The following is a 24,926-nucleotide window of genomic DNA, read 5'->3' on the forward strand; positions in this document are numbered from 1 at the left end:
TTGATATATATTCTATTTATTTTTATTTTTTTTTTTTTTTTATGAGATAGAGGTAGAGAGAGAGAGAATTTTTTTAATATTTATTTTTTTAGTATTTGGTGGACACAACATCTTTGTTTGTATGTGGTGCTGAGGATCGAACCCGGGCCGCACGCATGCCAGGCGAGCGCGCTACCGCTTGAGCCACATCCCAGCCCCTACAATTCTTATTACACATATAGAGCACAATTTTTCATATCTCTGGTTGTATACAAAATATATTCATACCAGTTGGTATCTTCATACATGTACTTTGGATTATAATGACCATCACATTCCACCATCCAACCCCATGCCCCCTTCCTTCCCCTTCCACCCCTCTGCCCTATCTGGAGTTCATCTATTCATCCCATGCTCCCCCTCCCTACCCCACTATGAATCAGCCTCCTTATATGAGAGAAAACATTCGGCATTTGGTTTTTTGGGATTCACTAACTTCACTTAGCATTATCTTCTCTAACTCCATCCATTCACCTGCAAATGCCATGATTTTATTTTCTTTTATTGCTGAGTAAAATTCCATTGTATATATATGCCACATTTTTTTATCCATTCCCCAATCAAAAAATGGGCCAAGGACCTAAACAGACACTTCTCAGAAGATGATATACAATCAATCAACAAATATATGAAAAAATGTTCATCATCACTAGCAATTAGAGAAATGCGAATCAAAACTACTCTAATATTTCATCTCACTCCAGTCAGAATGGCAGCTATTATGAATACAAACAACAATAAGTGTTGGCGAGGATGTGGGGAAAAAGGTACACTCCTACAATGCAAAATGGTACAGCCAATATGTGAAGCAGTATGGATATTTCTTGGAAAATTGGGAATGGAACCACCATTTGACCCAGCTATCCCTCTCATCAGTCTATACCCAAAGGACTTAAAAACAGCATATTACAGGGACACAGCCACATCAATGTTTAGAGCAGCACAATTCACGATAGCTAAACTGTGGAACCAACCTAGATGCCCTTCAATAGATGAATGGATAAAAAAAAAGTTTTTTTCTTAGAGAGTTGTTCCTTAATAGAGTTAAAGAGAGTTCACCTTTTTCAAAAGGTGACTAGTCTTTTTAGTATGATTATGAACTCATGGATTTAAACATATTTTATACATTTTAATATATTTCAGTTTTTATTCCCACTGATACTCAAGTCCCATTTAGAAAGTGGGAGCCTCTACTGAGTCATTCTGACACAAATACATCAAAGCTTTCTGGTATGACAAGGCATTTCAGACAAATTTTGTACATTTCTTGCCCCAGATCTGGAATCGGCTTTTCATCAAGAAGCTTTGGTTTTTCAAAGTAAAGCTACCCTTTTAAAAAAGAACTTTCAGTTACTTAAGTACGATCTCAATGCAAAACTGGAAAACTGCCATATCATATATGATCCAGCAAATACTGCAATACTGTCAGGGAAACAAAGGTATTCTGGGCTGGTTAAGTAAAGGCCTAAATTATTTAATTCTAGTAAGGACATTCTGCACACATAAGTACATCATGAATACCAATTATTAATTTAATAACTAACCTTTTCAAAGTGATGGATTGCAAGCCAAATTTCCCCTTGTGCATTGAAAACACAGCCAAGATTACTCCAAGCTACTGCAAAGTTCGGTTGCGTCTCAATTGCTTTCAAATAACATGCCTTAGGAGGGGTTAATGAAAGAAGATGGGAGGGGAAGGAGGTAAAGGGAAAGGGGAAAATTTGTAAAGGGAAAAAAAAAAGATTGGGGGGGGGGGAAGAAGGTGATATCATTATTCCTTCTCTGACCAGTCAAAAGTGACCCTGCAGCATAGGCTCGCTTGCGCCAAAACTAATGCGCTGCCACAGCTGGCTGCTCCTGCGCCTGCGCCACCAGAACCCAAGTGCAAACCACCATGTTCAGTTCTGTCAACCAATGACCAACCCTTACACTGGAACTCATTGGGAGGTCAGTTGCTATAATTCTAATACTGAACTTTTCTTACCTGAACACCTAAGAGCTCTGATTACATTTTCAAGTGATATCTAGAGGGAACCACTTAAGACCAAGTATTCACATTTCCCAAAGTGTGTTCTATGAGGTGTTAAAAAATATCACTGGATAAAAAGGATTTCATGGTCAAGTAAATTAGGAAAATAGAAAACAGGTTTCTTTACAACTCTACAAGGACTTCCGTTAGCCTTTAATACTATTAAAAGATTCCCTGAACTTAGTTGACCATGGAACTCTTCTCTCATTGAACATTTTATTAGAGTACTATGAAACACATTTTGGGAAATACTGCTCTGGATAATGTTCCTAACATTAAAACTATGCTCCTGAGTTAGAGAAAACATGTTTTTCTGCCAAGTCAGATATCTTAGCCAGACTTTCAGTTACAAATTCATAATGCCCCTATATTCCATGGAGGACTGAAGCTGAAACCTCACATGACAGGATTGCACCTAGGTTGAGGTCCCTGTAATGCGAGCGCAAACATCGCTTGCGCCACCTAACAGCATCGCACTGCGCAATCGCTGCGAACTGCTGCGCTACGTAGAACACCCCTAGACGCAGCAAACGGCCAACCAGATCCATTAATCTACTAGACAGGCCCATAGAGAATATTTGTTTAATGAGATAGTTGGACTCAAGGTATGTTAAAACCCAATTTTATCCAAAAAGGCTACAGAATAGGACTGAGGGAGCCAGTCAATCAGATTACTCATCTAGTCAACCGTTCACAGGGGCTCATTCGCACGCAATGCGCATTAACGCTGCGCAGCCTTTGCGCTACTGCAGGGTCACAGCGCATCATCAGAAGAGCAGAATGCTGCAATCCAAACAAAGAAGAAAAAAGGAAAAAAAATGAACAACAAGAAGAGTTAGAAGCTTTAACTAGTAAATTATCTCTAATAATTTTAATATCTTAATTAACTTTTACTTATCTTTGACAGAATTGTGGCTATAGTATAAAACATTCTCTTACATAACTTGCTTGTAAATAAAATTATTTTAAGCTGTTTTTGAAGCCACAAGACAGAAGATTCAGGCATGGAGGCAAATTGTTTTGCTGTGGCAGTTACAAACCCGTTACCATATTTCTCATCATGTGACTTTTCGGTGCGTTCCTTGCTGGAAGAGGAGGAGGAGGTTGTGTGTCTGCCCTAGATCCAGGCCTCGAGCTCCCTTCAGCGAGGCACCTTACGCATGGAATAGGAGGTTTCACCCACCTGAAACCTTCTAAATACAATATCAATGGTGAAAAACCAAAAACAAGAGAGAAAATAAAAACAAGATCATTAGTAAAAGTTCAACAAAGCAATTGAAATTCTTTGGATGTCTATTACATATGGGAATGAGGACAGTCTCAAGTCTGTAACATGGGAAACATGCAGAAGGGAGAGGGTTAATCAGGGCTATTGCATACAGCAGGGATTTTTGCTGGAAGAAAGGCTCTTCATTTTCTACAAAGAACTTAATTTTGTTTCCATCTACTAGGAATATGCTGGCTTGAATTTTCAAATGCACTGATTACAAAAGAAATACATTGCATTTCACTCAAGAGTATTTTCTTTTTACTAAGTTCTCACAAAAACCAGAATAACATTTTTCAAACTAGGTGTCTCCAGAGCTCTGAAATAAAGAAGTCAGCAACCTAAGGCAGGCGCAATGTCTCAGCCTAAACCGATCTCTAAAGCTGCAGTGAAGTGCAATTCATGTTAGCTGTCCGCTTGGTGGAGTGACAATTAATAGAAGCATAACGAATATTTGTTCTATAAATTACCAATTAGATTTATCAGCTAAGATTGAAATCAATTACAGTTCATTAACTGGAAACCTACATAAGGTTATTCCAAAGTGTCAGCAGCAGAATTTATGAGGTATGCACATAAACTAGTGCCTTTTAACATTAGATGGTGCTAAAAAGCCTTCTCCCTCCCTCGATGAGCAAACAGACAGCTACGCTGCGCATACACTCCACGCATTAGCATGCGCGTGGGGCTCAGAGCAACAGATGGGAGTTTCAGAAGCATTCTGGTTTCTCCCCACTCCTCACCCCTGCAGCGCGGTTGCGTAAGGTGGCTTGTAACAACACAATTGCATTTATAAATTTAATTGTAAATTATACCAAAAGCTTTAATTAACCCAACCTGGTATTCAAATTCATTATTTGGAAACAATGCTAAAAGCCACCTTTCCACTTTGGCAAGTTTTCTTTCGATCAGTCCATTTCCCAAACAAACCAGCTTTGTCTTTCTTTTTTTTTTTATTAGGAGGTGGGTGGGGAGGAATAAAAGAAGGAAGTGAGGAAGAAAAGAAGGTAGACAACTAGGATTGGAAAAGAGGAAAAAGGAACTTAGGGAGGGAATGGGGACAAGAAGGGGCAGGATAGTCCAATTATTAATTTGCAATCATTTTAATAGCCTTTCTTCCACTGTAAAAAAGGGGAGGAAGATGAAGGGAGGAAGGTTAAATAAGAATTTTAAATGCCAGTATTACAGGGTAACATTTGGATGAAATTCTTCTCCACTTACAAGCCACAAAGGACTTAGAAGAGCAGCATTTTCAATGGCACCTGCATCATACAGGAGTCTTGAGCCAAATCACAGGCGCTCTGCTTGTCACCAGCAGGCAAGCCTCAGATTTGAAGGAATGTTATTTATTCCCACATAAGATCATGACGGAGCCCATTGTTTAAAGATGATCTAGCTCAGCAGAAAGGCTCCACAATGTTCAGGTTCTTGCTTTACCCCCAGATTTAGAACAGATATGCCAAAGCCTGGCCCTGCTCTAGTCTGAGGCGAGTCATGTCGACAGTTTTCCTCAGTTTCACAGGACTGTTTTGTGAAGATAGCTCAATGAAGAGTTGAAGACTTGGCAAAAAAGTACAAGTTTTCATAACACTGATGTTTAAATGTGTTCTATCAAACACCTACCTTGGCTTCTTCCAAGCGACCCAGGGCTTTAAGCAGGTTCCCCAGGTCACTGCGAACACAGTACAAATCCTAGAAACCCAGAGATAATGTCATTAATTACACTGATTTGTTGATCAAAACATCTTGAAATCACTTCTGCACATTTAGTTCTCTACCATTTTATTACTGACCAAAATATACTGCATGACAAACCTATGTGCAAGACCACAGTCTCTTACCCTCAATTCCAAATCCCCAAAGTCCCCCAAAACTTACTGTGTGTTTGTGTGTGTAGTGATGGGGATTGAATCCAGGGGCGCTCTAACACTCAGTTACATCTCCAATCCTTTTTTATTTTGAGACAAGGTCTTGTTTAGTTGTAAGAAGAATTTGTGATCCTCCTGCCTTAGCCCCCCCCCCCCAAAATCACTAGATTATAGGCATGCACCACCACACCCAGGTCTACATGACACTATTTATACATTTCTCACTTAGTATGAACACTCATCTTTTGCTGCAGAAATATGTTTTTTACTCTAATATGCTGTTCTAGACCAATCTGGGAGTTTCACATATGGTGTTATGTTCTAAAATCCTAAAAATTCTGGATTTTGAAATGCATCTGACCCCATCAGTTTCAGATAAAAGACTATGGGACCTTACAAGAGCCTCTTTCCTCTTCAAACGTCAGTTGTTACAAAAATGATTGAATATTTATTCAGCTGTTTTATTCAAGGTTATGATGAGTTTATTCAAGGTTATGATGAATCACTCCTGCATCAAGGACCAAAAATTTTCCATAGCAGAAAAATAGTACTGCACTTAGCAAGTGATTACCCATCAACAAACCTACCCTTTGGCTCTCAGGCATATTTAGAAACCTTGACTACATTTCGCTCTTAGGCAGAAGGATTACCATCCAACCACAGCCTCAATCCTGACACCTGCCACTAGATTACTCATTACTATTAAGTGCCATCAGGGCTGAGTGGGTGAATAATGAAAAGCAGTTGACTCTGCTTTTTTATTAGCAGCTCAATTGTGTTTCTAGTCATCTGACTCGCCAGTCCATTCCTCAGTATGAGACACTCATCAGAACAGTGAGCTTATATTTTTATTTGTCCTTGTTTGCCTTTGTCAGTCAAATCTATTAGTCGACAAGCAGAGATAATAGCAATACAAAGTGTACTTCTCATTCCAAATGGTTCCATGGGTCAAAGTGCCTTAATTCCTACAATGTGCTGTTTCATCAACTGTGCCAAAGAAACACCATATATATTATTCTCTCTGCAACTATACTATGGTTTCCAGAATCCACTGATTAATTTTACCGATAAGCAGCTTTTATAATTATATATTACCGTTCACAAGGCAAACCAAAATGTTTGCTGATAAAGTATACTGGCTGCCACAGAAAATTCATGGTTGGCCATACTGGGTTGAGCACCCTAATAGTTACCTGACGCAGTACTGTCCCTTAAGCAATGACTGATATTTTGAAAGTATATGGTTTTCTCTCATAACATTAAGCACAGAACACTAAACCTCAAAACTCTACAGGTGTCATTAATCTAATTACAGATTTATCATCCTTCAAATTAATCTAAGCACTTTTAAGCCCTATTTGTAGTCTCAGACGCAATGGATTCTATAATGGTGCTATCTACCTTTGTATGCTTTTACCCCTACACTTTAAAGTTATCCATTTTGGCATGCCTGTATCATCCAATCTGCTCAAACTCCTACTACTTAATTGTGGCTATAAATCTTTGGAATATTACCAACTCCTATGCCTTTTCTGAGCCATAATAACCAGAAGTCTCAGAATAACTCTCCAACAATGGCTACACATTTTAGCCAACTGTTACATAATTTTCCCTCTAGTTTCTATAAACTCTTGAATGGATGCCAATCACATCCTAACAATATATCTGTCATTTAGTTATATCATCAAGATCCATTACAGCATATTAAATGAAATTAACACAATCCTATCATTAAAAATAGATGTTTTAGATAATCAACAAGGCAGTTTTAGAAAAAGGCAGAGTATGGCATATTAAACATAACAGGGAAATCTAATTCTGGGGATCCAAACATATGCATATATATCTCCCTAATGTTTACAAAATGCCAAGAATAGTCAGGTGCAGATACACACACCTGAAGTCCCAGTGAACTGGAAGAACAGGAGAACTGCAAGTTTGTGGCCAGCCTCAGCAACTTTGCAAGGACCTAAGCAACCTAGTAAGATTCTGTCTCAAGATAAAAGGGATAGGGATGTAGCTTAGAGGGAAATCGCCCCTGGGTTCAAACCCCAGTATGAGAGGGAAAAAAAGAAAATGCAAGAATACTACCATTCTCCCCAAAATTTCAAAACCTACGGCAACAAATTCTGCTTCATCTGTCAAATCACAAACAGTATCTGCTAAGAGAATCAACATTTCTAAAGCCTGGCCCATTGTACCCAGATTAATATCTTTCATGAAAAACTTTATTCAATAGGATGCCTGAAACTGAAGGAAAAAGAAATTAATTGAATCCTCTACCATCGAGGGGCTTACAATCTACAGAGAAGGACAAGGCACACACATACTAAATGTCCACACAGTAGTAAAAGTAGATGAGCTCAAAGGAGAAGTTTAAACTTATCCTTGAAAGATATGAGTAGAGGTTTAACAAAGGAAGAGGGCATTGCAAACAAGAGAAAACAGTGTGAATAAAGGTAAGGAATTAGCTGGGCACAGTGTCACATGGCTTAACTCCAGCTACTGGGTAGGTAGAGGCAGGAGGATTGCAAGCTCAAGACCTTGGCAACTTAAGGAGACCCTGTGTCTCAAAATAAAGACTAGAGCTGGGAAAGTAGCTTGATAGTAGAGCTGAGTTCAATCCCCAATACCACCAAAAATAAATAAAGTAAAGGTAAGGAATTAGAAATAAGATTTTCCTTTATAACTATTGCTCCTAAGATTGCAACTGTTTCCTGACCCCTAAAGCCCCCAGTCTTACCCCCCATAACATCTCTATATATACATACACATGAAGTAAAATCAGGTCGATAAAAACCTGCAGTAGTTCTCAATTGCCTCTCAAATTAAATTCAAACTCCTCAGCCTCTCTATTCTTTTGAAATCTTCCAATTGACTCTGCTCTACTACACTCACTTCTTGTTACTACTTGACTCACCACTTCAGCCAAGGAAGTCTACTTGCTATTTACCTTCCTACAGAATGCTTAGGTTATAAGCACCCACTCGAGGAAATCTTCTGATTAATACTCTCCAACGATAATCATCCGAGGAGCTTACATCTTTTTTTCCTTTATGGGTCAGATCTGTCTCATATAATAACCCACAACTTTCTGCCCACAACACATCTCTCCAATTCCTAACCAAGCACTATATATGCAAAAGGCACTCAAATATTTAAATGTGACATTTTCAAGACAAACTTAACAAAAAGCTGAACAGAGAAGAATAGAAATATATGGTTTTCCACAGTTTATAAGTGAGATTCACAACAATACATGACAGTAACACATGATGGTTAGGATGCCAGTAGCTCTCAGAGCTATGCACCATCAAAGCAGAAGTAATGCTTCAACAACCTATAGATTCAGAAATAGAGCTGCTTAAAGCAACTCAGGGTTACAATCATTATACAAGAAAACAATCCTATGCTTAATTTATAAATGGGATTGCCAGATATGGGCAACTCCAGTGAGCCATCATGTGAAAGAACACCAAATACAATAGTACCTTTAAATATAATGGGCTAAAATTTTAGCAAAATTGTTACACCATGCCACATTACTGAAGATAATTCAGAATATAAAAATATGAAACAGCTTTATGTTTTACAAGTATTTTCTATTATCAAGACATGGGGGATAACTTATAAACTGACATATTTACCAACTTAAAAGATAAACACTGCTGAAAAGAGGTTAAAAGTACCTTAACATTTTTTCACTGCTACAAAAATTAAACAATCAGATTTTATTTTTCTTAGAATGCCAACTGCATCTATGACTCACGGTCACAATGTATTAATGATGCATTTAAGCACCACACATAAGGAACTCAAGATTCTATCAGCACTATATTGACATCAAGCCTTTGATAGTAAGTTTAAATCTAGTTTAGACTAGGTATCCTGAAATAAATTAAAACATGATCACCATAATATATTTAATGTAATCAAGGGAGTTTGCACAATCCCGTATAATTCCATAATTTATTCTAGCACTATCTCACTTCTTTGGTAGGGCATGATGATAAGTTTACTGTTAACAGATTAACATGGTTCTGTCTTCCACTTTAGATTTCCCTTTTCAATACACTCCTATGATTTGGTATACTATCAGTAGCAGTGGCTGGCTGCTCTACTACATGCAAAGGCAACTAAAAACTGGAGCCAAGGAAATCAGAATGAAAATCAGTCAAGACCTAAGTTGTACAAGACAGCACAAGTGAAGGGTACAACCCAGATTAATAAAGAAAAATAACTTACTGGACTGTGACAACTAGGTACAGAGGTGAGCCCTGAGCCACTGGGAAGAATGGGGTCCAGGCCCCAATGGCAACTCATGTACAATTGCCCAAAACTTTCTATTGGTTACAAGTTAGATAGTACAGCAATAAAAATTAAAAGTCACTCAAATTTATACATACATACAATGAGTATCTCTGAAATGATACACAAGAACTTACTGTCATTAGCTATATCCATGAGGAATGACTAGAAATTTTCACTGGATCCATTCAAAAAGCAATTAATTTTCTTTTTTTAAAAAAAATCTTAAGATTTCAAAATTAACTGAAAAAAATAATTGTTCATAGATGTCACAATGGAAAGATTCTCAGATCTTTGAGCAAATTACTAAAGTAAGCTTCAGTCTCCTAACCTATAAAATGGGGATTAAGGGACAGCAGTATATGGTCAATGGTTTTCAAACTGTGCTCAAGGGCTGCCTTGAGGGGTGAGTGCCCACTGAGCACAGCATCCCCTTCTTATCTTTTATTTCTTTTCACTTTAACTTTTGCTTTGAAGATATTCAGGATCAGGTTTTAACATCCATTTCACCATTACTAGCTACATGATCACAAGAAAGTCACATAACCCTTGAGTCTATTTCTTTTTGTAATTGGTAAAATTAGAACTAATACCATTTACTTTGAAGTCTCATTGTGAGGATTAAAAAAAAATCATCTGAAGCAGTTAGCAGCGTCTAAGCACATAGAAGTCCAATAAGCGAGGTGTGGTGGTGCACGCCTGTAATCCCAGTATCTCAGGAGGCTCACCAAGTTCAATGGTAGCCCCAGCAACTCAGCAAAGCCCTAAGCAATTTAGTAAAACCCTACTTCAAAATTAAAAAAAAAAAAAAAACAGGTTGGGGATGTGGCTCAGTGTGCCTCTGAGTTCAATCCCCAGTACCCCCCAACCCAGGGGGAAAAAAAGAGGTCCAATAATTGGTAAATATTAGTAGTAATAACTGTTTACAAATTCCAGAGTTGTTATTAAACTGAATGTTAATAATATAGATTGGGAACATATTCTTAAACTTTTTTCTGGATTCCTACAACCATTCTCTTTATCACTTACCTCGTAAGTTTACATCTACTTTCCCTAACTACATCAAAAGTCATATGGGCAAGGCTTATATTTTTGTATCTCTCCGAGACCAAATAACTTATGTCTGAAGCTTATGAACTTATATCTGCCCTCTGGACCTGGATATATTACCTGTTCTCCAGAACACATCTATAACTTAGACCAAAAAAAGAAGAAGAAGAAGAATTAAAAGCCTGGTGTGAGCCAGGCATGGTGGTGCACACCTGTAATCCCAGAGACTGAGGCAGGAAGATTTAAAATTTGAGGCCAATCTCAGCAAATTAGTGAGACTCTAAGCAACTGAGACAAACCCTGTCTCAAAATAAAAACATAAAAAGGGCTAGGGATGGTAAAGCACCTCTGGGATCAATCCAATCCCCAGCACAAAAAAAAAAAAAAAAAAACACCAACCCTGGTGTGGATACTATCACCTCAATTCTCTTATGTTGAAAGAGAATAGGCTATTGAGCAACAAATTTTGTAGCCTTGTTTAGCACCTTGTTTTTAATTTATTTTACATATTAAAACCTTTTACCTACCATTCCTTGAAAAATCAAGTAACTGTTACAAACACCTATTAAAATGTATCCCAAGTTAATCAAAACAGCTTAAAGAAACAATGTCATATGTCTTGTACTTTAGGGATGTTATAAAAAATTGACAGTTTCTTATAAGGATAATTTTTATGCTTTTTAACATAATTTGGTATATAAGACAAATTTCTTAACACAGACCAGGTCTAAGCATTTTCACCATTTTAAGTACATAAACATTTCTAAACCCTTGACTTTATTACAGGCAAAACAATTTCAGTATCAATTATGGTGTTTCTGGGGGACTTTCTGTGAAGGGAAGGTAATTATTAAAACTTTACTTACAGGATTGTACTGAAGAGCAGAGACATAAGCTTGTACTGCTCCTTCCATATCACCTGCTGCTACCAATGCAGCTGCTAGGTTAATATAACCATCGATGAAATCAGGCTTGAGACGCAATGCATGTCGATAATGTTCAATTGCTTCCTGCAATTGCCCTCTTTCCTTGTACACATTCCCCAAATTCGAATAGGCTTCTGCCAGAAGGGGGTTCTGTTTAATTGCCAGGGTGCTAAAGTGAGCAGATCTGGAAAAGGTGAAAGTGTTGATGCATGGGTATACATATTACAGAAAAGAAGGCACGGCCCATATGCAACTGTAACAGTTTCTGAAGATCCTGTGCTATTGCTAATTATGTAACATTACATTATCTTTTAACTGGCGCAGAGCAAAAAAATGTTAGAAATCGGTTTTACAAAAATGAAGACATTCCAGATTTCAAATTAGAAAGCCTTTTCTTATTCAATTCTTTTTTTTTTAATTTTTTTAGTTGTCAGTGGACATAATGCCTTTATTTTTATTCATTTATTTTTATGTGGTGCTGAGGATCGAATCCAGTGCCTCACCCATGCTAGGTGAGCACTCTACCACTGAGCCACAACCCCAGCCCCTTATTAAATTCTTCTTAGAGTCTTACTACCAAACTGCCACACTGTAAATCATGATCATTAATATTGAGAATGTGTGTGAGTCTCATTTCCTATTTGTAAGATTTAATGATGCACCTCTTTAAATGTTTAAATACACCAGAATGACAATTTATTAAAAGGACAAGAGAAAATTCTTTTGATTAATTCAACTGATTAGCTAAAAGCAACACTTCTTAACAATGATGGCATTTCCAACATGAACTACATATGCACAGCATACACATTATCATTTCTGTGCATTTCAGTTCCTCAAGCTGACAGGTCTTGTAAACTTAAGACTGGATGCTCAGATGTACACTAAGAATAATTTGTTACCTGAAGACAGTTAATAAAGCAGCAGATCCAGGTGGAAAAATATAGAAAAAGTCCCTAGTCATATTGATAATATAACTACCACCACACAAAAGAAGGGAGAAAAACAGGCAGCCAAGCATTTCACAAGTGGGCAAAAGAGCAGATGTGTGTTGCTGGCGTTAACTGAAACCCAGTACAGGGAAAAATTCAAGTTCAAATACTTAAGTATCATTTTTTTAAGCTCAGCACCCAGAGGTAGGTACCCCCCATATCTCCTACCTGTCCAGCCTTCGACACTGGAAGTGTATAGATGAAAGTAATAAAAGCACACCAGTATTGTCTGGCTCTTGTCTCCAGAGCTGCATGCAGTGTCTTTCAGCTGCCTCAAAATCTCCTGCCTGATATTCTCGATGTGCCAACTCAGCTAACCCTTGGAAGGAAAGCATACGTTTCGTTGGTTCTGGAGAATCATCAAAACATTTGAGGGAAGGAGGGGGGAAAACAAAAAGTTAGAAATGCAAACAAAAAAATGTAAAAATATGGTATATTAAACTTAAAGATGAAAATGCTTGAAACTATGTAAAGCACTAGAGTGTTCTGCATGTTATTTATAACCCCTAGTTAACATCAGGTGCAGAATTGGTATCTTTAGAATTCATCCATTAATTCTTTCTTTTCCAAGCCACATGGGAATATTTACTTCCAAATGAGATTACATTTGAAATATTTTATACTTCTAAATTCTAAATTCTATGTAGCATCTGAAGATTCACTAATAATTGTTCCTTATATCTTAGTTAACATACTGAAACAAAATATTAAATGTACAATCTGCAAAAGTCACAAAGATTTAATAATGTCATAATAACCTACCGAGAAACTTTAAATACTCTGTCCCATGTTTCAGGTTGGATTTCTATGGGATGGGGTAATATTAACAATCTATCTCAAGCATCTCTTAATGTGGATGGGGACACAAAATGTGTTTTAAACTTATTATATTGATATGTTTATATTTCACAATTTAATTTTTTTTTAAGGAGAGCACTACTAGAGACAAAGCTAAAGGAAAAAAAAAACTAAAAAGGCAAGGCATTATTTGTAAAACAGATGATAAACAAGATGAATTCATTTGTCAAGAGCCAAAATATTTAAAGGGGCCATCAAACATTTTAAATAAAGACCTGAGGGCTGGGGTTATGGCTCAGTGGTAGAGTGTTTGCCTAGCACGTGTGAGGCACTGGGTTCAACCTTCAGCACCACATTAAAAATATATAAATAAATAAAATAAAGGGGAAAAAAAGACCTGAGAAAAAGCTGGGTGTGGTGATGCAAGAGGAGATTGGCAAGGTCAAAAATAGCCTCAGCAACTTAGTAAGACTCTATCTCAAAACACACACACACACACACACACAGCAAGAATATACTGCTCCTCTACCATCCCAAACTCACAAGGAGACTAAATTAGCTAAACTCCACCCACACTGGTCTTAGCACTAACATTCTCCAAAAGCTGCGGCACTGAGAAAAGAAGGCATTGCAAACAACCCTATATAATAAGCAAGCACTGCAGTGGTTTAAAAAAAAAAAAAAAAAAAAAAAAAANAGTCTAAAATATTCTATTAGCAAAGGTTTAAAAAAAAAAAAAAAAAAAAAACGGGAAAATGCTACAGTATAAGACACTGAATAAAACTCAACAGAATGAATTACAAATAAAAACACTTTGCTGTGTGTGAATTAATTCAGATACATAATGATAAAGAATATAGCTAAAACTCAGAAGGGGGGAGGAGACCAGCTTAAGTCTCAATGGTAAATCTAAACAGTGATACATTATTGGGATTTCAACCGCAGCACTTTCACTACAAGGCTGGAATGGGAAACCACAGACATTACTTAATTTTACCAAGGTCAGAGTGACAAGCTCAAATTTGAGCCTAGCTCCCCAATCATCAGAGTTGAAAGTGTTCTGGATACTCCGGAGAGCAAAGTAAATTTCCCAATAGAATGCACAGCTGACCAAGAAAAAACGAGCAGAAAAGACTTGCGTTCAAACTTGGGGGAGGTTATATCTAATAGAAACTAGAAAATTACATTTTAGAAAAGTCTAAGGACTTCCTAGCTCCTTAATTTAACACATTACTTTGTCACTTTCAAAGCTGCTTATCTTCTATTTTAACACTTGCATGACCACTTCCTCAAATAACGGAAATAAGGACTCTAGTACAGAATCTTAAAATCTTTAAAAATCACGGTGAGGGAATGGGGACGGAAGAACGGGTTAATTACGGATCCCACTCCGTACAATTATGGATAGGATACTAAAAAAGATTCACCTATTGCTTACTGAGTGACCCCCCCCCCGAAAAAAAAAAAAACAGTAACTCAAAAACCCTTGACACATCTCAACTGCGAAATCGCCAAAAACAACAATAACAACCACCACCACCACCTCACGGGAAATCTTAGAACCACAGTCCAATTCCCGAAACCCTCCCGCCCCAAATAATCTCAATATGGAAAGGCAGCCGAAGGACACTCCTATAATTTGGTTGTTTTCTTATTTTTAGTACCAAATGCACGAGACTGTATTGTCTAAAAGGGCAACCGCCTTGCACTTGTGCAGCTACACTCCAGTTGCTTTACAAACTCTTCAAGCAAAGATGGAAACTTAAAAAAAATATACACCCTATGAATAAAGAGATACTGGGCCAAAGAATGGGGATGGAAGACCCAGGCGGCGGCGGAGGAATACATCGAGAAAGTAACACAAAGCGAAAATTGGGCGGGCAGGGTGGTCAACGCAAAGCAACGCACCAGGGTGATTTCCCTCCCAAGGATAGGAAGTGGACCACAGGGTTGGCAACCTCGCGAAGGAAAGGGTGTGGTTCCCCGCGGGCGGGGAAGGACGACTGGGTGGGACACGCAAGCTGGGGGCAGCGAGTGGAATTGGGCGATGGCACAGGGAACCCCTGGAAATTTCCAATCTAAACCAGGACCGCTCAACCGAAAGAACACCATAAAGATGCCCAGCGAAGTGCTGCTCAATGTCCCCTCTTCTTGAGGTTACTTGAAGCACATCGACGAGCTTTTGATGGTCTTTGCGTGATGCAAAGTGAGAATATGATTACATCGAAATGGCACCCCCGCCCTGGATTGGCAGAATAAGACCAAATGTAGTTAAGGGGAAAGGGCTTGAGGGGGAGGTGGAGAGGGAAAGGAGAGGGCAATGAGCTGGAATTAAAGGAGAAAACGGTTGCGAAGGATTTTGAAAGGGCAAGGATTCCAATGCAGTCCATTCCAAGACATTCTAAGCGCGCACGTGTGATTAAAAGCGTCCCGAAGAGAGTAGAAGACTAGAACATTTACGGGGTTAAAGGAAAAAAAAGCAAAGAAAGGAGCATAAAGCAAGCAAGCAAACAAGTAAGCGAAAATGTTTGAGGAACAGACGACAGCGGAAAACCTGATCAGATGCCAGTAGACCACGATGTAATGGGGATGGTTAGAGGGCAGGGAGGGAGTGATGAAAGGTACAGGACCGCGCCAGACCCCAAAGGGGTGTCTGCCACGATAGAACCGGACACTGGTACCTGTGCTGTCGGCCACGTTGCCCACGGAAGACGCCATCTGGAGCTTCTTGAGGGAGAGCAAGAAGGGGGTAATTGACTCCAACTGCTGCCACTACTGGCAAGAATGTTTCTGGAGGTAGTAGGAAGAGGACAGCAGCTATATCAGTGTTTTGGAAGGTTTAAGAGGCAGCAGCAGTTAACAGGCTTCGAACCTTGGGAACTCTAGTTGGCCATCTACCTCTCACGGTCTTGAAATGGCGGCGACGGCTCCTCGGCCGAAACAACACGGGCCGGAACTACTTTCTGTTACAATCAAGTACCCTCGCGGAGGTAGCACGGTAACCAGCGCTACCAACCAAATGACTATCATTAAAGTCACTGGTCTTAGGTAACCTTCCGCGCAGGGCCCATTGCGACAAACATGATTGTGTCGAGAGCGCATGCGACAACCCTGTCAACCCGACTTCCAGTTAGGGCATTCAGTGGAGCAGGCGAGTCCCAAGTTTTTCAAGAGTGAAACGGAGGGGTAAAAAAAATTCACATATACGTCGGATACATTTTTGCCAAAGTGGTAAAGTATAAGTCTGTTTGTTACCTACTCAATAATGTCAATGTTAACAGAAATGCCAGAGGCGTCTAAAAAAGTTTAGCCAACTTTGTTCGTGCAGAAAAGGATAGTTACAAAGCTGATGGGTCAATTCAGAACAAGTAAATTCAAATGATTGTATTTCAAAGACGTAATTGTTTGAAACGATGGGGGAGAGGATTCGGGTTTGAACACGCCGTAATTCTAACCCCACCCACTGATTTAAGCACTTCGCGGAAAAAGACTGATACTTTCGCAGGGTCAAATGAACACGAACATCTCAGATTTCGGTACCATAGCCCGAAATTTCAAAATCGTTTCGGTATTCGGGCGAGTTTTGCCCACAGTTACAGGGCAAATGCTTAATAACTCGGGGACATAATGAGAGTTTGCACACCAAAAGCTACTATAAAAATGTTAAAAATGATCCACTTCTGTCAAAATTCGTGACTTTCAGTGACTTCATTTCTACCAAATAGCCCTGCAAATCGTCAATCTGTGATTCCATTAAGCTCAAGGTACTTCAACAATGCTAAATGAATTCATTTGTCCACTGCCTAAATCTAGATTGTCATGAATTGCCCTTTAACAAATCAGCCCTTATGATCCTCCTGCAGTTTCAAGTCCAGCGTTCAATTTTGTCACATTGTTATTAATTTATGCCTCATCTTTTGTTCCAGAAAAGATTTAAGGTAGCTTGTCACTTAAGCAAGAAATTATTACAAGCCACTGGAGGCTACAAGTTGGATGTCTCAGAGCCTTGTGATTTCAAAAAAGTCCTTAATTTAAGAAACCAGGTCAGGGGGCTGGGGTTGTGGCTCAGTGGTAGAGCACTTGCCTAGCATGTGTGAGGCACTGGGTTCGATTCTAGTACCACATATAAATAAATAAAAGTAAAGGTCCATTGGCAATTTAAAAAATATTAAAAAAAAAAAAAGAAACCAGGTCAGTGAATTTCTTGATAGTCTTTCTACTACCTAGTCCCTTGACAACATCAAAAAATAACAATTCAGGGACATAATGAATGCTCAACTTCTTAGATATACTTGACAAACTGTTAGTTATGGATATGAACACAGAAAAAAATCATAATGTTAATTTTTCCATCCAATAATCAAAAATCACATCATGCAGTGAAAAAGACAAAATTCACTACACAAACTCTCCTGGAAATTGGGCACCAACCTTGTCTTGTAATTTGATTTCACTAGTAACCACACACACACACACACAAGTGCCCCGGCTTTTCAAATTTTAAAACAGACTTCTCAGATTCCTGTGGCAGATGTTTATGCCTTAGTGATTAGGCGGTACTAGTTAATTAGGCAGAACTCTTCTTATGAAATGCCAGGTCATGCTCTCAGTCGGGCAGACTATTTAGCTTACAGATACTCGTAGTCTATGGTTTCTTATCCTGAGAGAAGAGTCACAGGATGTTATGATACATTTTTCCGCTATGGAAAGCGGTGGTGGAGCTCTCCGTGACTCAGTAAGAAAACACTTGAAGAACTCCAACCAGGTGCCTTCCAGAAATAACTCCTGGAAGGTTGCGTGTGAAGTACTTATTCATCAGACAAGCATATCTTCTTCAGCCACTCTAGTAACATTTGCTAGAATCTCTATGTTCAAGGCACTATAGGAAACATAAAATGAACAAAACAAGTTCCTAGCCCTCAAGAAATTTGAAGCCTACTTTGATAGACACAAAAAGCCACTGGGGCTGGGCGTGTTGGTGCATGCCTGTAATCCCAGCAGCTGGGGAGGCTGAAGCAGGAGGATCGCAAGTTCAAAGCCAGTCTCCCCAATTTAGCAAGGCCCTAGGCAACTGAGCAAGAAGCTGTCTCAAAAAAATAAAAAGGGGCTGGGAATGTGACCTGCTGCTTAAGCACCCCTGGGTTCAATCCCTAGTACCCTCCCCATAAAAAAAAAAAGCCACTGGAGAACAATACAGAAGATTATTATTTAGGCAATTAAATATGCTAATTAAATACACTGGTTTCTAAATATCTGGGGCGGGAACAGTCACTTCAGACTGGAGGGTGTAGATGAAGAACACTTGACCTGAGCATTGAAGGAGGTGCTTTTGTGTTTTCTCTTTCACACTGATTTGTTTGTTTTCTTTGCTACCTTTTACATACAGGAATTCTAAATTTAAAACCATCTGTAAATAAATCAACTACTTCTTCAACTCAGTCCCAAACTTTGCCACTCAAATAACACCAATAATGGCCTATTTTCTGTTGCTGTGTTAACAAATTGCCACAAATTTAAGGGCTTAAAACACATGTGCAGTAGTAGCACCAGTACTGGAGGAGGAAGTGGAGAGACATGCTGCTCCATCAAAGCAGCTGGAAAATGGTCCTAAAGGTTAAGTGAAGCTGAAAAAATACACAGATACAGCCTCCCACACTCTCCAGATAAGTAGTGATAGTAAGTATTCCAGAAAGACCTTTTTAAGACTAAAACCTTCACAAGAAAAAAATAAAATAAAACTTCCAGAAATCTTTTAACCTGAATAAAAGGAAAAAAAAACTGATTTCTTGGTACTATAACCATCACTAGCCAATCAATTTGGAAAAAATGATTCCTTATTTGGTAGCCACTATGTTAAAGATATGGCCAGCTGTATCATCAATAGTGAAGATGAAAAAGGTGAAGGAAAAATAAAAACAGGTCAAACAAGAAAAGGCTGATGGATACAATTTAAATGGTGGCTTTTTGCAAAACAAAAGCAGAAAGGCAACCAAGAGTACACCTTCCTGAGCTCTCCACAATGAGGATGCCTTGTGAGAAAAACAAAGCTGCCAAAATGGGCTGGGGGTATAGCTCAGTTGGTAGTGTGCTTGCCTCACATGCACAAGCCCCCGGGTTAGATCCCCATTGATCCCAGCACCACACACACAAGAAAAAGTTGTCAAAGACTAATAAGGTCGCCTTCCCTCTGAATTCCTACTTGGTTTCTTTCCTCTTTTATTAGGAAGGCCACTGACTTTATTGGCTGTTATTGCCAAAAAAGGAGCTAAATGGCATCAAGCAGACCAGAGGTAAAGATGGGGAAGGGGCCAGGAATCCAATCAGAAAAGCTAGTTAAAGGTTTCCATGGATGGAACTGGCAGGGGAAAGAGAAAGGGAGTTGCATGCAAGAGCAAAAATTCAATAGTGAGGGGAGAGAATTCTCAAAGACAACAACAGCAATCTTTTCCTTTGTAGAGGACAAAGAGCCTCCACTTGGATACAAACTCTGGAGACTTGATAATAGGACTGGAGATTGAGGGCTCCCCAGAGAACATCACACCATTCTCAAAGGCACCCAAACCAGTCCTGGGACTACTTGGCATTGGCACCACATGTGTCCTTCAGCCATTCCTGGAAGATGATTTCATCTTTCTTTAGCACCAGAAACTGACCAAGGACAACATATGCTTTATCAAAGCCCCTTTCCTCCAACTTCTTGCCCAGGACTTCACCAATCCCAGGCAGGCTCCTCACTGGCTTTTCCCCCATAGGCTCTGCCACAAAGTCTCCGTGCTTTAGGGAGGTTGTCATCTTGATTGAGCTTAATGCTCTCATTCTCCACTTGGTTTCTTGACCAACAAATTGTGAGATCCAGTGGAGGCGAGAGGCAAAGTCTTGGTTTATTCTTCCAATCTAAGTCTATCATGGAATGATATTCAAAAAGATTTTCACAATCTTCAGCCTGAGACTGTGTATAAAGAACAAAATAATGCATTAAGGGGCTGGGGTTGTGGCTCAGTGATGGAGCCCTTGCCTTACTACATTCTATCCTTAACACCACATAAAAATAAATAAAGGTATTGTGTCTATCTACAACTAATTTTTAAAAAAAGCAAATAATTCATAAAAAGTACAGAATTTCAGAATGGAGACTTGCATCTTTGCCTTGGTGAACATGCCTGTAGTTATTGGACTTAGGCCTTAAGACTGGTTTCAGTATTCTGTGCCTTTAGACTAGAATCTGTTTCATTTGAAAGGAATTTATGGCAATTGTCTAGACAGTTTTCCCATGGAAGTTTCTGAAATTTATTCTAAAGTGGGAAGAAATGTTTTCTCTAAATATGAGAATCAGATAGATCAGGACATGATTGTTGCCTCAGCAATCTTTGTGGGCCTGTCTATAAATGACTTGTTCACTGCATCATAGGAGTATCATTGCAGAGCCCAAGGGAGTCATGATGACATCCCTTACTTTTTCCATTGCTACTTCCAATGCACACTAAGCAAATCCAAAGGAACTTAAATGGACTCACCACCACAGACCTCTGTGTGTCTGGAACTATGCACTATCATTTGAATTTTGATCCTGACTCTGTTGCTAGGGTTGCAAGAGTTTATGAATCCGTGCAATAGTGGTCATGTGGTTTTGATAAGCTTTACAGAGCTGACAAACTTTCAAAACAAGGTTGGTATTCAGGACCAATCACATGGTAGAAGACAGAGTGGAAGCTAGCAAATGTGCTAGGTGGTCGTTTTTTGTTCAGGATAGTTCTAATGACCATTATCTTTTAAGCTCAAGCTTTCATTTCTATAGTAAAACACTTCACACTAGAATTGAACACTCGAATTGTAGGTTTTGCTTTTATGAACAACCAGATGTGGAAGGACAATTAGTTGATCTAATTAAACATTCAACCAGAGACTCTGAAAATGGAGCTTTATTGTTATTCAAAGTCTCAATTTCCGGGATCTGCAATTTACTCTGATAGACCAATCCAATATCACAATTCATATAAGTTTATTCATTGCAGTACGTGTGTCATTTGTTTTATGTCAGCTTACCAGAATATACTTATTTTAAAAACTTTCTGTGACAAACAAAACAAAGGATTATTTACGGGAGTAGCATTACTGAGGGATTATGAGAACCCTACATCTTTCACTTTGAGATAAAGAAAAAGGGATTGAAATACAATTTATAACCTTTCATTGTTACAAAAATCTTTTGCTGCCCAAACTGTTTCAGTTGTATGTGTAGAAGATCCACTATGATTTTATGCATTGAAAGCACATATCATGTGGATTCAACCAGAAATAAAGTTGAATGAATGAAAAATTTAGAATAAATGTTGTCTCTAAACAATCCATTTTAAAAGATAGTGTTGAAGAAACATACCTATGTAATAAAATACAGAATTTACACATACTAAAAATTATTTTAATCTTATACTTTATAAAAATTTAGAATTATGAATTAACATAATTTTGGGTAATAAAACAGATCTGCAACATATCTTAGAACACCCTTTTCTAAATTATTTTAAGGTTGTGCTAATATTTTGGTTGTGAAAAGCTGAATTGTTTTTTGTACTGGGGATTTAACTCAGGGCAATTTACCACTGAGCAACATTTCCAGACCTTTTTGTTTTTAATTTTGATACATAGTCTCACTAAGTTGCTTAGGACCTTGATAAATTGCTGAGGCTGGCCTTGAACTTGCAATCCTCCTGCCTCATCCTCCAGAGCCACTGGGATTGCAGGTATGTTCCACCATGCCTGGCTTGGTTTGTTTATTTTTTTAAATGGCCTTACATTTTAAAAATCTTTTTTTAAAAAGTATGCTACCAATTTGGAAATTGTTGCCATTTATTTTATTAAACTCTGATACAAATTGGTATAATATAAAGACAACAAGAGGGCTGGGGATGTGGCTCAAGAGGTAGCGCGCTCGCCTGGCATGTGTGCGGCCCGGGTTCGATCCTCAGCACCACATACAAACAAAGATGTTGTGTCCGCCAAAAACATAAATAAATAAAAAAATAAGTAAATAAAAATAAAGACAACAAGAGCTATGATTTGAAGTATTAGATGTTCTTAGGTTCCTATGATAGTATTTTTGGTGTATACTTTAGAAAATTTTTATCAATCTCATTTGCTTAGCATTATATTAGGTAGAACTTGATTGTCCAACTAAATTCATAAACAGATTGGATTCTTTTGCAACATTAAAATTTATACAAAGTTTAAATAGATTTGGATAAAAATAAAACATTGTTTAAAAAGAAAAAAACATTGTTTTGGAGTTTAATTCATATATTTTAATGTAGTTATTATTACATGTGCTGGATTTCACCCTTGTCTCCAATGAAAGACTCTAGTTGAAAAATAGTGGAAAATATTAAAACCATATTTTATTGCATACCATATATATTGACATTAAAAAGAGTCTTGTCTGTTTCTTTTAAATTTAGCTGTCTCAAGTAATTTAAAATCACTAATCACTTTTTCTCTGAATCAGTAGTCATGGGGGGTATAGCGACTATTCCAAAAATTTTTTAGTTATTTTTAGGTGCAGAGTGCATTCATCATTGCACATGACTGTAATGTAGTGTTTTGAAATGGCCTTGTTCAGAAATGTTTTCAGTTACACAACTTTAAAAATGTGTCCTTCTCAGATGGAACATGTAACTTGAGATGTTTCTTCCTACTTTGTCATTTATAAGTTTTCCTATCCTATCCTTACCCCACATTTAAACACAGAAATAAAGGGTTTAGTCAAACTTAATGTCTTCATCATTCAAACATAACTGTATCCCCACATGCCCCCCCTTATTTATTTATTTAGAAGTAGTTGGACACAATACCTTTATTTTGTTTATTTTTTATGTGGTGCTGAGGATGGAACCCAGGGCCTCACACATGCTAGACAAGAGCTCTACCACTGAGCCACAATCCCAGTCCCTCTTTGTGTGTGTGTGTGTGTGTGAGTGTGTGTGTATGTGTGTGGTGCTAGGGATCTAACTTAGGGCCTTGCACATAGATAGTAGTCAAGTGCTCTCCCACTGATCCACATTACCACCCCTTTTTATTTTTTATTTTGAGACAGGGTCTCACTAAATTGCCGAGGCTGGCCTCAAACTTTTGAGATACTTCTGCTTAAGCTTCCTGAGTCCCTAGGATTACTGGCTTGTGCCACCGTGCCCAGTCCTTGTTTGTTTGGTTTCGGTTTTGGTTTTGTGTACTAGGAATTCAACCCAGTGGTACTAAGTCTCCAGCCCTTTTTTATTTTTTATTTTGAGACAGGATCTCACTAAGTTGTGTAGGGCCTTGCTAAGTTGCTAAGTTTGGCCTTGAAGTTGGAATCCTCCTGCCTCAGCTTCCTGGGCCCCTGGGATTACAGGAGTGCATTACTGTAGCCACTTTCCCTGTGTTTTTTTAAGGTCAGAAGTAAAATACTACCAAGAGAAGGTATAGATGCTGAAGATGTAGGTCAGTGGTATAGACCTTGAGGCCCTGTGTTTGATCCCCAGCACTGCAAAAAGAAAAGGTATTATGGTATTTTTAATTAAAGGGAAAAGATATTTGATTTTAGTGAAATGTTGATTGCACCATTACAAAGTTTTCACCTAATAAGATGGAATTCGGAGCCAGTTGTGTTGATACTCACCTGTAATCCCAGGGACTAAGGAGGCTGAGGCAGGATGCTTCCAAATTCCAGGCCAGCATCACCAATTTAGCAAGACCCTATCTCAAAATAAATAAGGGCTGGTGCTGTACCTCAGTGGTAGAACACCTCTGGGTTCAATCCCCAGTACCACACCAAAAACTAATAATAATAATAATTATTATTTAGCAAATTATCTATTTGTAAACAATTAAAATATACATCTAGGATGAATAAAAAGTCTCTGTGCATCTATATTAGATGGCAGTATTGTAAGAGAGCCATTGTATGTTAAAAAGTGTTAAAATGGCTTCTCCATGTTTCTAGAAGCACTTACATATATTACCTATGAGACCATGATGCACCCAGGTCTTTGGACTGTGTCATGTGGACATAGCTTGTTCCCTGTGTTTTCTTGGAGCTACCATGTGTTTAAGATCTAGCTATTTAGTGTTGTGATTATTCTGATTTTTTCATCTGTTTTAAATTTGTACTTTTTGTTTTTTTGGATAGCAAATATTAATACCCTTCTATTTCAGACAGCCAATTTTTGATGCACTTTTGTGTATGCATAATACAAAACACTCTAAAGAAAAATGGTACAATTATGTAATTGTTAGGTTCTGGTAGTGTATCAATACAAATAAAAATATTTGCCAAGAAATTAATTAAATTTACATACAGAAAGAAAGGGATATTGCAATGTTTTCTGTTTTTGTGTGAAGAGAACTATTTGGTATAAGTCACATATTATGTGAAAGATTTACTATAAGACACTAAAACAGCCAGGCGTGGTGGTACACGCCTATTATCCCAGCAACTCAGGAGGCTAAGGCAGAAGGATTATGAGTTCAAAACCAGTCTCAGCAGATTAGCAAAGTACTTAGCAACTCAGCAACACCCTGTCCCCCAAAAGGGCTGGGGATATGGCTCAGTGGTTAAGCACCCTGGGTTCAATCCCCTGTACAAAAAAAAAAAAAAAAAAAAAAAAAAAAAAAAAAAAA

General features: G+C 38.3%; 2 protein-coding genes, 1 long non-coding RNA gene and 1 pseudogene across 4 annotated transcripts in view; 2 read left to right on the forward strand and 2 right to left on the reverse strand.

Annotated features, from left to right (window-relative positions):
* Ogt (O-linked N-acetylglucosamine (GlcNAc) transferase) overlaps window positions 1-16,220 on the reverse strand; it is a 29,904-nt gene extending 13,684 nt beyond the window's left edge. The window contains exons 1-5 of one of the 2 annotated variants that reach the window (XM_015501624.2): window positions 15,959-16,220; window positions 12,648-12,828; window positions 11,428-11,671; window positions 4,959-5,027; window positions 1,584-1,700 (exon numbers count right to left, since the gene is read on the reverse strand). In XM_015501624.2, coding sequence (XP_015357110.1) covers window positions 1,584-1,700; window positions 4,959-5,027; window positions 11,428-11,671; window positions 12,648-12,828; window positions 15,959-15,995 — 648 coding nt within the window. In that variant the 5' untranslated portion in view covers window positions 15,996-16,220. The remainder of the gene's footprint in view (window positions 1-1,583; window positions 1,701-4,958; window positions 5,028-11,427; window positions 11,672-12,647; window positions 12,829-15,958) is intronic. The other variant, XM_015501626.2, reaches the window with a different exon arrangement.
* Window positions 16,221-16,243: 23 nt separating this feature from the next.
* Window positions 16,244-17,672, forward strand: LOC125614443. Its single transcript, XR_007345032.1, has 2 exons — window positions 16,244-17,320; window positions 17,469-17,672. It is a non-coding gene; the product is annotated as an uncharacterized LOC125614443 (long non-coding RNA).
* A 2,004-nt stretch (window positions 17,673-19,676) lies between these two features.
* LOC107155644 (barrier-to-autointegration factor-like) lies at window positions 19,677-20,093 on the reverse strand. Its single transcript, XM_048797228.1, is given in 1 exon segment — window positions 19,677-20,093. A coding segment is annotated over 1 exon segment (417 nt).
* Window positions 20,094-20,560: 467 nt separating this feature from the next.
* On the forward strand, window positions 20,561-21,393 carry LOC107155643 (annotated as a pseudogene).
* Window positions 21,394-24,926: the final 3,533 nt, after the last annotated feature.

This window comes from Marmota marmota, unplaced genomic scaffold, assembly GCF_001458135.2.
Source record: "Marmota marmota marmota unplaced genomic scaffold, marMar, whole genome shotgun sequence".
Taxonomy (NCBI): domain Eukaryota; kingdom Metazoa; phylum Chordata; class Mammalia; order Rodentia; family Sciuridae; genus Marmota; species Marmota marmota.